Genomic DNA, 13,111 nt, shown 5'->3' with positions numbered 1-13,111 from the left:
TTCCGTTGAGGGTTTCAGCTGTGGATATTTTATACCCAACATGATCCAAATCAACCCAACAGCTCATGTTTTTGAAAAAGCCTGAATGTTTCATGCACTCTTCAACTAGATGAAAAAAGATATCATGAAAAAGGAATATTAAAGGATCAACATTAAATATTCCAAAAAAAACAAGGATTGACATGAAAATTAAGCATAATTCTAATCCACCTCTAACAATCTAAGAGCATTTGACGTTAAATAACTATTTCTGCAACTTCTGTCTAACGTTAAATAACTATTTCTGCAACTTCTGTCTTGGTCTCTTCCTGATCGCTCATTTTGTACAATACACTGAAATAATTTACAGCATAATTCAATAAACACACCATAATTAAACTTTATTTTTACCAGCAAAATGTGCCTTTCTTGGTGGTAGTGGGGATTCAATACCATCAGCTGAGATGTTCATACAACCAGCCAGCAATGAAATTATCACATTGCACAAAGATAGACACTTCAATAGTTGCCAGCCTCTAACACAAGCATCGGATTGGACTGGTGAAGCCCCACTTCAGCAAAAGTGCAGACTAAAGTTTGAGGCATGAAATGAACTCGTTTTAGAAAGAGGTTGATGATTCCAAGTTTTGGCACCCTTTGGTAGGCAAAGCATCATAACTCATTAGCTTATTCACCCGGACTGGTCAACTAATGTACCGACTTGGTCTCCACATAGTGCCCTTGAAATGTTTCCAGGTTCTAGAAGATTAAAGAGAACAACTGCAAGACAGAAGCAGAAAATGACTGCTGTTAAGGTTCAATAGAATAAGAATATGGATCAGAACAAAAAGAACTAACCTGGAATGTTATTCTCCTCACAGAATGTAATTGCTGTCATATCCATCGCAGTAAAGCCCCTAGAAACCAACTCCCTGAATGAAATGTGCTCAAACACGGCATTATTGCTGTTTCTGGAATGACAGTCATAAACACCATCTGCAGTAGTACCTTTTAGAACAACTTCTGCATTTACTGCCCCACGGACACAAAACATTAGAGAACTTGACATCAAGCCAAGGTGAGTAGAGGAGAGGAGAGGAAGGGTGTGCACGAACTTTCAAATTACGATAGCCAAATTTTGAGAGTTTTTTCTGTTATGTATATAGGAACATACTTTCAGAAGCTCTCAAGGCAGCTGCTGTGTCATTGCTGAAAAGTGGATTTCCTGTCCCAGCACCAATTCCACCAAATATAACAACTCTTCCTTTTTCAAGATGACGGATAGCACGTCGCCTTATGTATGGTTCTGCAATCTCTTGCATCATTAATGCAGTCTGTACACGTGTTTCAATGCCTGTCTTCTCCAATGATGCTTGAAGCAACATAGCATTCATTACCGATGCCATCATACTGTCATATCTCACATATAATGAAAAGGTTAGCGAAACTAATCTCTGGGAATTAAGAAGCTTTCATATCTTAGTCTTGCACTGGCAGAGAGAAACAATGCGTCAAGCAGCATAAGCATTCTAGCATATTTGTGAAAAGGCATACAACATCCCTCAGATAACATAGGTTCTGCAGTTTAATTTTCTTGTTTGATGGCTTTGTTAATTATCCTGTACACAACCAAGCGGCTTTGTTTGCAAATTCTCCATGTCACCAATCTGTGCTGTAATGTCTCATCAGATAGTGATTCTCCTTTAACCATTTTTATTCAGGGTGAAGTTTAGGTATGATCCAAGTACCATCATGATACTGCCAATTGTGTTGGCACTCATTTTGAACTGAGATGACTGCAACAAGTGACACGTGTCCTCTAAATTATAGGTTGACAATGATAATTGGTCTTCTAAATTTTGACGACATGTCAACAATGAAAGCAAATCACATCAGCATTTGCACAGGGGTCACATCATCAAACCATGCAACCTGGTTAGCACGAAAACCATGCCCTTTTCTTCAAGCCATCCACATGAAAATTTAGAAATCTTCATGAAGGTGGATCACAAGTTTTCTGAATGTTTATCGTAACACCCTTTGTTACCATATGTTGCTTCCACAGTCATTTGTATGGCCTTATCTCACTTGTTTCTTATCTTGCCAAAGGCTTGTTTGTCAGAAATATCATAACTTGATTTCTTTTGACATGTCAGCTACAGATACCGGTTTATCTTTATGCTTGTGACCCCATCCTGAGCTGTGCATAGTCACATCATCATAGCTCATCCTACAAACTCAATACCATAGCCAATATCCATCAAATTTTAGTAATATTTGTTAGTCATTGAACTATCTTCTCTTTGTTTCTTATTCCCCAGTCCATCTATTTCATGGAAAATTCTCATCATGTGATACACCGTGAGTTTGGGGATTGAGGGTTTGATGGTATCTGAAGTCAGTGAAGCAAGCATATATCATAATTTATAACAATAGCAACTGTTTGTTGATCAATTCTTTCTGGTAACTTTCAACATGGCCTACATGCATAAAGTTTGTGAAAATTATATGTAATATGGTGGAAAATTTTTAGGTATGAATTTGTCAAATACCCATTACTGGATTGGTGAAATAATCTCCCTCTCAAAAAAAGTATATATTTTTTTAACCAACGTACAAAAGAGAAAAAAAAAATTTGTTGCAAATAAACAAGATATTGAGGAAAACATATTTCAATATACTAGGTGTAAATCTAGCATCTTGACTCCATTCCCAATGAGAAATACTCTAAAACTCACTTCTCATAATTCAGAAAACAATAAATTGATCAACTATAAATTCACATCAAAAAAGACTTATACTACCACCTTTTTTATTTAGAATGCATTTTTCTAAGGGAATTTTGCAGAAAGGATACATTGCATATGTGTTTTGCAAATCTGGAGTACTTTTTTTCTGCAAGAATGATCCATTTTTAAAATTTTCGGATGCTTTAGCCCCGGGCTGAATAGATACACTCCAGCCCATGAATGTGCCTTGCACGTTCAACAAATATGTGCATTCAATAATAAAAATTTTGTGCATTCATAAAAAGGAAAAAGTGCGTAAACTATCAGAAATATTTGCATTGACTCTACTTGAACATGCAGCAGAAATGTATCAATAGCATTTAAACATGCAGCAGAAATAAATCTCTGTAGGCAGAGGCAAACACATCCAAAATTTGTAAAACTAGGTCACTATTGCAAACAGGTAAATAAATAATTAAAAGAGGCCTGAATATGCAAAAATGGAAACTAAGTGGTTTTTTTTACAAAAAAAAACTTTTATTAATAGTTTATTGATGGAGAAAGTATTTACACATAGTACACAGATAAACCAACAGCAAGCTATGATAGCAGAATTCTACAATTAAAAAACAAAAAAACAAAAAATGTTGCATTAATACTAATTATAGAGAAGGAAATGCAATACCTTATTTGGTATGTTGTAGCTCTATCGATGCCAGCTGCAGCTACCCAGGTGTCACTATAAAAGAAATTTCTACCTCCGACAACAACTGCCACCTAATAAACAACACAAACCAGGATAGCACAATGGAATATAACAAATTTAGAAGCTGAGTCACCGGATCAGAATTGCATTAATATTCCACTAGACGTCAAGAACCGAGAATACCTCCACACCGACACGGCTGGCCATTGCAATTTCCCTTGCAATCAGCATGGTTACCTAAAGAGAAAGAGCAAAATCCAACTTTAGGAATAGATCTAGTGCAGTTCATCCTGGTGTATGACTGTATCTATCCGACAGACGAAAAACAGTTCTGTGCTTCAGCCTTAAAAGTAAGACAGAATATAACCAACCTTCGGGTCAACATTCTGGGGACCTGCCCCAACTAATGCAGCACCACTAATTTTCAAAACCACTCTCTTCCACCTTGGATTTGTTAATGATTTCATTTTTGAGTTATTTGTTAAGTTTACGTGGCCAGAAGCAACAAGTGAGTATCTGCACATGCAAGTATAATCCTGTTTGAGAATTTGCCTATGTACATATACATATATATATACGTATGTAAATATATCTTGCTGACATACAATCAAAACAAAATTGGCATTAGTAGACTACTGAGAAAGTAAGGCATCCAACACAACCTAAACTCACTGCATGATCAATGTTTCCCTGCAAATAAAACAAAAAATTGTAAACTTACTTCAAATAAGTACTTTTCTTTCATTGTATATGGTAAGAAAGACGAAGGGCTATCTAATTCTTAGTTGCTCAAAGTGGGAGGCATGCAGGAGCAGGTCTTGATACATCTGTATTCTACGACCATTTGAAGTGATGAAGCACTCAAGAAGCAGGTGAAGCTTCAAGTTTCTGGAAGCTTGGAAAAAGGGTTCTGGCAAAAATTTCCTGCTACTAAGATCTAACTAAATGTTGAAGGTATCGACATTCTAGCATCGTCACAGAACACGTGCAGCTTGTCACAATTTACAACCCCTGCTGATGCACACATACAGCTTCCCTACATCTAAGGAAGACTCCATTGACTCCAAATTTGCCAAAAAGATTCTTTCATTTTTAAAGGCGATATATTTTACCATCTACCAGAACTGATAAAACATACAACATTAATACCATCTCTACTGGCATCAGAACTCTATGTTTGCAAGGTTACAAATTAAGTTGCATAGTGAATGCACAGATAGAAAAAGACTGAATTATAAAGCACATGCACTAGGCAAACACACTCCTGATAATATGACTGACCATAAATTGGTAACAACCAAAAGCTAAGAACATATCCACTGTCTACATCTATGCTAAAATTTGGTGCAGTGCAAGGACAGACTTCTGATGTTTCTAGAATCCAGATCATATCTACCTTCAAACCTTTAAAAGCGAGAACATAAGCATCACTTATACTTTAATCAAGGAAGGACCAATTTCAAAGATATAAGTTAGCATCACCAGGAATACTTAAAATTGGGTATATGCTTACAATGATATAAGTTTGCCATCAAATAATAGCAACAAGTTTCAACAAGGGATGGTATGACATCCACAGCAAGACTCTGCATTCTTTAGTGTAAGAAGTATTAGCCAAAGAGGGACACAGAAGTGAAATTTTCTTTCAAAAGGTGTGAAAAACGTACAAAAGATAAAATGGAGATTCTTACAAACATTTCATCCCAAGCCAAATTCCATTCTTGGCTCAGTCCACGAGAACAAAGGCTCTGTTTGGTTGCTAGAAAAGTGAACGAGATGAAAGTTTGTTAGAGATGAATCTTCTTTCTAGTTGTTTAGAGGTAAAAGAAAATCACAAAGAGAAAATTAAAAATAAAATATCGGGCCAAATTTATCTCTCACAACCCTAAAATTTTTCTTCTCTATGGTAGCAATTTTGAAAGAAAATAAAACACAGACAAATGGCTCAAGATAACTTAATCATATCTTAATCACCTTCTCAAATAACTTTCTTTGCAATTTTCTTAAACCAAACATGAAAAATACTCAATTTTCTTTTCTTTTCTTTCCTTTTATTTACTTTTCTTTCTCATGATTTATCCTTCTCTTTGCGACCAAACAGAGCCAAAGTGAAACATAGCAAGTCTATTTGTCTCAGATGCATTATTACTGAACCAGGTGACCAACAAAAATTTTCAAGATGCATACTCCCATCAGCTACTTAGAATGTTCCAAATTCAACTTCAACAAAAAGATTGTGGTTAAAATTTTAGCTGCCAGTTATGACTCTAATGCACAAAACAACAGCCTTCTATGTCTTGCTTCTATCTAAGCCAAAAAAAGAAAAGGTGCCAAAATAGCAAATCAGCAGAATTACTGACCTATGAACAAAGCACAATTTGATCGCCCAGCATTAACTGCATATATTATTACAAAATAATGAGTTGCTAATATGACCTCCAACAACCACATCAATAGGGAACCATCTGATCTTTACCCACATGCCACTTCAAATTTAAATTTCAAATTTTGAATTGCTCCCTTAAGAACTCATCCAGATATAGGTCGTCATGTATTAAAATTTGAAATAAGATTCAGTCAGGAACAGCACCAGCCCAACCTTGAGCAATCAAAAACATCAACAAAAACATACTCTGATGAGGTTTGCAAAGGTAAAATCATGCAACAATTTACAGAGACTGTGTAACCACAAACAGAATATCCAAATAGCATTATTTTCTAAGAATTATCAAATATATAATATCTAGAGGATCTGATGGAAACAGCCACCTTCCATACTGGTTTCCACCACATTAGAGTTACAGCAAGCAAACAAGACAATATGCAAGCTTTAAGTCTCTGAAAAGCAAGCAATGAATCATGAGCAGAAGAGTCTTTACCTAATGAATGTGAATTTTTTTTAGTTGAAATAGAAATTCACTATAAAAATGTAATTGCATTCCCCTCTCACTGGTAGTTCAAAATCAAATGTGTCCCCATCATATATAGTTAGGTTGGCAATGGATCAGGTTTGACTGGGTTTTGAACAAATGAACATAGTAACACATAAACCTTGATCTAATCCCGACATCAATTGGTTTCGGCTGCCAACCCAATTAAACCCAATCCTATTGTGAATTACCAATATAACTAGAGGAAATGAAGATCCTTTTGCTCCATTTCTACTTTTTAAAAGAGACTTGTCACTCTTCAAAAAGATTATCCGATGGTTCATGACCCAATATTACTCCTCCCAGCTAAAATTTTACCCTCGTAACTTGGAGTTGGGTAAAAGCTACAATCCATGCCAAGCTGTTTAAAATTCATGTAAAATCTGACCTACCTGATCCAAATTGAAAACCCCTGGAAGATGGCAACTTACCAAGCTAGTAAAGTGGTTGGCAGTTGTAACAGATGACCTATGATCAAATCCCGCCATCACTGGGGTTTGGAGGGTTACGGGTTTTTGGGAGAGGACTGTCGACATTGCGTAGCCCACTGCCTACGGGCCCTTTCTACCAGAAAAAAGAAAAAAGAAAAAAGAAAGGAAAGAAAGGAAGAAAAATCCTTGACATAAACCCAGCCAAAACATGAACAGGTTGGGTAAGATTTTCAGGTCAGGTTAGTCTTTTGTCATCCCTAATACATAGTCAAACATCGCAAGTGTGATGCATGTGGTTGGTTCAAGAGTAGGGAATGTTTAACAGATGCCTGTAAATTCAAAAACTGACAACTTGTTTCACTCTTAAAAGAAAGACAAGATAAAAAAAACCATAACAAAGTAAAACATTCCTTTAGGGAAAATGCATATTTGATGGATACTTCTGAAACCACTAACTAAGACGGGGAATTTGATAGATGCCCATGATCCTAGTAACTGACAAATGTTATATGGAACATGCCGTGCACCAACAAAATTTTACTTGGGCATACAGAATGCGTGTAACTAATTCATGAGGAAGGAAAATGTGATGGATGTCTGTAGATCCAAGAAAACCATAACATGGCACTTATCATATGCCACAAGTGTGATTGATTCAAGAGGGAAGCAACATAGATGGTTGTAATTCAGTCTCTCTTCTTTGTTTAAAGAAGAAATCAAGAGGTTAGTATTTGCTTAAAAAAGTTTCTATAAAACTAAGCACTTTCATGAAAACACCAAAGCACTCCATTGTTCATTAAAGATTGTCTTTAAATTACTAGGTGAGCCATCCACCAACAAACACAAGCCTTTGCCATTATAATAGAAGAGTTTCACCATCAAGATTTGGTGTACCAATCAGTACCAATGCAAACCGATCATACCGTACCACACAAATATTGAACTAATACACGGTATGGGGTGCATGCCAACACTCGGTATGCTGAAGTGACAGTCAAACCAGGCATATCGGTATGGCAATAGGATGGTACCAGTATGAAGTCTAACCAAGATGGCGAACTTTGTTCACTATTATTAGCAATGTACATAATCAGAGATAACACATCTTCTATGTGAATTCTGACAATTATTTAATAGTGAAAGTGATGACCACACCCCAAACTGTCACAATGTCTTCAAGATGTGACTAAAATATGGAGCATAAGCATTGCACATGGAAGTAAAACAAATTTATTTTAATATTTTTAAGATAAATCTGTATTATGCATCTTATTTTTGATAAAGCTTTGACTTGATTATTGATATAAAAGATAAAACTAAAAATAATAAAAATAAACAAGTGTCAAACTTTTGAATTATTGATTGGAGAGAAAGATGACGGATGATGGAGATTCAGTGGGATCAGGTTATTGTATAGGGAAAATAGAGATAGAGGGAAGAAGTTGACTACATAAAGAGAGATTAGTTAGGATACGGATAAAGGAATTTGGAGCTAAGATGTGGGCCTTGGATGAGATAAGGATCAGTTAATTGTATGCATATTTTACTTTTTGATACAAACCATGTTAATAATTGTTATATAATAAAATTTATTCAGTGAATCAAATAATATTTCACATGTGGACAAAATTAACATGCCCAAGAAGCCCTCGAACACTCTTTTTATATAGTATAGAGTAATACATAACCAACAATATAATAGGAAGGATGTGATCATGACTTTTTATTTTCACAATAGTATGTTTCAAAGGATTGAACGAGTAATCATGAATTGACTGGAAACAATTTCCTTTGATGTTCTCTGAAATTTTAATTTGTAAGTCTAGAACCTGTTTCACTATCACACAGTCCCCCTATCATGTCTCTTTTCTTATCACAAACCCTCCGTTTTTTTCCTTTCTATTGTCTTCATTCTGTTGTAACAGATTCTCTTACTTTCTTTTATCTATCAATCAAGCAGCCAGGTCACCTCCACTATTCTTTTTACATTTCTTAATTGACTCTTCTAGCTGTTGTCTCCTAAATTTTTTTCATCTAGCCTGTCTCCTTGCTTTTATTTTTCTCATAATGCATTATATATGCCAACACATCAAACCTGCAATCTTTCGTCCTCTTTTTTCCTTCTTCTTAGTTCTTTTTTTTTTTTGTTTCATTTTCTTTGAAGGCAGCAGCAGCAGCAATTCATTGAGTTCTCATACCGGTGTTGCCTCCCAGCAAATGAGGAAATGTTATTGCTCCTCTCCATATCTTACCTATTTCTTTCTTTTCTCCATCATTCTATACTCTTCTTCCCAAATTCCCGGTTTCTTTCTTCCCTCATCAGCACATGTCAAGCAACAATATCAATGCAGGAAAAACCTACTCTAAGATCAACTCATAGCAACTGACAGTAATGGCAACAGCCTACAGAAGCACCAGCAACCAACAAAAATTAAAATATCTAGACCACCATTTGCAACTGTTTAATGAGAAAATCTCTTAGTGTACATTGTTTTTGGACTAAAGGAGTTAGATGGGTTGGCAAAAGCTTAAAATATTTAAATCCATTGGTCTCTATTCATTTAATTTTGACTAGGTTACTACAACAACTTAAATATCACATTGTCATGGCATTAATTCCATTTTAGAGGCCAAGGCATCTCTGTACTCGTGTGTTGCATCACATTCAGAGTGAACCATCCCCTCCTCAACCCTGCCCCACCTTTTTTTCCAAATCCTGATTGAGCTACAGCTGCTTTCCACACATGGCTAATTTGTTGAATTAAAAGAGTTCTCCATCTGCCTCCAAATATAAAACTCAATGTTTTGCTAGAATCTAATAATATGTCCTCCCATTTGAAGACATGTTCATTCCCCTCTTCATCATGACATACATCATCTCCCTCTGCTAAGTGCAAGTAGTATATTCTTTTATTTCTGTTCAGATCTTCAAAATCCACACTTCTTTTTATGGTTTATAATCCAATCAGAGGAACCATCATGATTAATTCATGATTATAACATCTAATTCATTCATATAGTCTGGGGACTTCCATAACATAGACTGGTTGCTTTAGTTCATCAAAAGGGACTGTTCATTGCCTGCTTAGGGCTCCTACAAATCCCAGTAAAATTCCACTGCAGCTATAGATCACTCGATGCCCAAATCTCATCTGGAGAGAATAAATAATGATTTTTTGACTCAGTACACTGGAAATGCTCATGAGAGTCTACCTTTTGCCCTTTTGGCAGCTCAATTAAACATCAGAATCTAATCTCTCTTTCGATGGAAGGAGAAATGCGGGATTTTTACTGAGGAAGCATTAGATAAAACAATCCAGAATGCACGAACAAAGAAAGAAGTCAAATTAAACATCGACGACATAGAGAAGAAAAGGGGAAGAGGAAGAACGGACCTTTTCATCTGCCTCGTGACCACAGCGGAGCCACATATGGCTCCAGACTTGTCTTCATCGGCAAGAGCCTTCGAGGAGGATGAGGACCCGACAATCTGCTCCATCTTCTTGAACCAGGGCCAGTGGCTGATGGCAAGGCCACCGCTGCTGAGGCGCTGGCACTCGACCTTGTAGCGCTTCTTAAGGTTGTCGATCTTGTTCTTGCACTGCTCCACGCTCTTGCCGGCCTTCTGCTTGTCGCAGCGGTCGCTGACAATGGTGGCGACGTCCTCCCAGTCCCTCCCCCGGAGGTTCCCCCGATTCAGCTGCACGTACCTCTCCGTGTACGCATCCAAGAGGCTGCCGATGGCCGTGTCGCTCCACTCCTCCCGGTCCTTGCGGTAGTCCCCAGAGGAGGACATGTGTCGGCCCTTCTTGGCCACGCTGTTGTAGCAGTAGGGCGACTCGCCGTCGCTGAGATCGTCCCGGTCCTTGCGCTTGGGGTCCAGCCGGGAGGCCGGCGGCGGGCCGTGGTGTTGGTGCGGGTGGGGGTGGATGGAGGACGTGGCGGCCCCGCGGGCCTTGTGCTCGGGGTTGTTGTCGACGTCATCGTTGTCGTCGTCAGGCTGCGGAGGCCCAAAGGGGTTGGCGTCGTCAGCGAAGCAGTGGTGGTGGTGGTGGTGGGGATGGGTGACTTCCGGAAAGTTGGGGGTGCCCCCGGGGCGATTGGAGGCGTCGGTCTGGCCGAAGGCCTCGCCGAAGTCCTCGGGGTCCTCGTGGCCGGCGCTGCCCCCGCCGGCGACCCCTTTCTTGGGGCTGGCGATGGTGGCGAGGGGGAGAAGCGGGCGGGACGGGATGTGGAGTGGACCCTTCGTCACGTAGCGGTGGGCCGCCGCGAAGGTGCCCGCCTGCTGCTGCTGGTGCTGCGGCCGCGGTGGCGGCGGCGTGGGCTGGGACTGCGCTTCGTCCCCGAGGAGGGCGAAGTCGTCGTCGCAGGAGGCCATGAGGACGGTGGCGGCGTTAGGGTTAGGGTTAGGGTTCCTGGATCCCAACCAGGCGGGGTCAGACGCGACGGGACGGGAGGTAGACGACGTTAGTAGCAGCGAGCCAGATCGTCCGAGGGAGGCCGCTTAAATGGGTAACGGTGGGAGCCGCCCGTGACTTATTATCTACGGAACCGTGACGGGAAATGACGGCTCCGTTAAGTAGGCCTCACATGTTTTCAGGGCGTGGGGCCCCGCAACGCAATACGGACTGCCCAGCATTCTCTCTATCTTTTCCTGCGAAAGAAAATCAAAATCAAATTAAGCAATAATAAGGCATTTTCTCAACGAATGTATTGTATTTGAATTAAAAAACTTAAGATTATATTCAACTAGGACTGATTTTATAATTTACCATATTTTTCTTTATATCAGTGTTAAAGAATAAATCTAAAAATTAAAAACTCCTTAGAGTCATTAGTTTCATAATTAAAAATTAAAAAATATATTATCTTTTTTATTTTTATAATATATTTTTATTGATAAATATTATACAGGTAAGTAATGCAAATTCAACAAATTAATCATCAAACAAATCAATACACATCTTCAAATAAAATGATACATAGTTGCCAAAATATAGAGTTTATTAATACATAATGTTGATGCTAGTCTTTTGATGGAGATCGAATGACAATAACTTACCTACAAAATAAGTCCCTGACTAGAGTTGACTTCAGTGGAAATCCTCCAATAATCAAGTCAGAAAACTAAGGAATAGAGGAGGAGGAGCGAGAATTGAGAGAGAAGTGGTTGTCTATCTCGAGAGTCTCCTTTAGCCCTCCATTTATAAATGAGGGTGGAAGTATCGTGACGAGCCTAGAGAATCTTGTTAGTGTTAGGTTATCAAACAAGATGTATTTGTTATATCTTGCTTTATCTGAAAAGATATGTTATTATCTTTCTTCTTTATCTACTCATGGCAAGCTATCTTGTGGACTCTGAAATTTTTTTGACTGATATAAATCGGACAATAATGTCACACATAAATCTTTTCTGTTATTGTCAGCTTTGGTTGATCTTGAAAATACCTCGGATCGACCAGTACTAAGTTTGAACAGGACAGAGATTCCTTGTGTGTCGGCTCCAATCGAAGAAAGAATTTTTTATCTGTATTATATGCCACCCTACTCTCGAGTCCAAGCTAGAATTAGGTCAAATATAGTATACTAGGTCGGTTTGCTTGGTCCTGCAACAGACATGTGACATGCCTCCATTCCTTTAGATGAAGCATCATGCACGCCTTTCTATGCTAGACGTAGCATTAATCCATTTGATTGCCATCTACAGGGGATCAGTTTAAGCCATTAAAAAACACCAGGTGTCATCACACCGCTTGGTTGGGGCTAACTGAATCAACATGCCACTTGTATCATTCAAGGACTTAATAAATAAGCTATCCATGGGAAGTCAGTTTGGCCAACCAAGTGGTGCCAAGTGGCAACCATTCATCGAGCTTGCCGGAACCAATGCTTGATTTGAGCCATCTGGGTTCTACAAATGATGGTCCTATTCCTTTAAATGATGGTCCTATTCCTTTCATTTTCACCTTTACCATTCTACATCTTTCATACTCTGAGGCGGTGGCGGTCTCTAGTGGACGTTTGAAGCTCTTTTCGATGACTCTCCTGTGATCTTCCTAACTTGAACAGTCCCAGATCAGCTCTAGTGTCACTCTCCGATCCTCTGATCCTCTTTTCCTTTGATCTTGGTTTCTTCTCTCTATGTTTCTGTATTTTTGCTCTATCTTTGCTTTTCTTTTCTTCTTTTCATTTTAGGATGGGTGAGCCAGGAAACTCAGCTAGGAGCTGGTCCTCCGACTCTTCTTCCTTGGGGTATAGTCCCCAGAAGTCCGACACCAAGCATAGGGCTAAAGAGAAGATCTTTATGCCCAAGTATTTTCGATCGGTGCTTGGCAC

General features: G+C 38.7%; 1 protein-coding gene across 1 annotated transcript; it reads right to left on the bottom strand.

Annotated features, from left to right (window-relative positions):
* Nucleotides 1-236: 236 nt before the first annotated feature.
* On the bottom strand, nucleotides 237-11,257 carry LOC105059209 (uncharacterized). The gene is made up of 7 exons (XM_073243479.1): nucleotides 10,171-11,257; nucleotides 3,786-3,930; nucleotides 3,598-3,651; nucleotides 3,394-3,485; nucleotides 1,154-1,389; nucleotides 838-1,011; nucleotides 237-759 (listed from the first exon to the last, which is right to left on the bottom strand). Exons 1-7 carry the CDS (start codon nucleotides 11,151-11,153, stop codon nucleotides 671-673), a joined length of 1,773 nt encoding a protein of 590 aa, XP_073099580.1. The 5' UTR covers nucleotides 11,154-11,257; the 3' UTR covers nucleotides 237-670.
* Between the last annotated feature and the right edge of the window lie 1,854 nt (nucleotides 11,258-13,111).

The sequence above is a fragment of the Elaeis guineensis genome, chromosome 9 (genome assembly GCF_000442705.2).
Source record: "Elaeis guineensis isolate ETL-2024a chromosome 9, EG11, whole genome shotgun sequence".
NCBI classification, from domain to species: Eukaryota; Viridiplantae; Streptophyta; class Magnoliopsida; order Arecales; family Arecaceae; genus Elaeis; species Elaeis guineensis.
Note: the sequence above shows the minus strand (reverse complement) of the source record. Positions and strands in the feature narration are given on the sequence as shown.

What these genes read in the sequence shown, in the direction of transcription:
- LOC105059209 (XM_073243479.1), bottom strand. Translation starts at nt 11,153, where the DNA reads ATGGCCTCCTGCGACGACGACTTCGCCCTCCTCGGGGACGAAGCGCAG. An exon ending in GCTACAACATACCAAATAAG is followed by an intron (nt 1,390 to 3,393) that starts GTATTGCATTTC and finishes GAGATATGACAG; the next exon opens with TATGATGGCATCGGTAATGA. An exon ending in TGCCTTGAGAGCTTCTGAAA is followed by an intron (nt 1,012 to 1,153) that starts GTATGTTCCTAT and finishes TCCGTGGGGCAG; the next exon opens with TAAATGCAGAAGTTGTTCTA.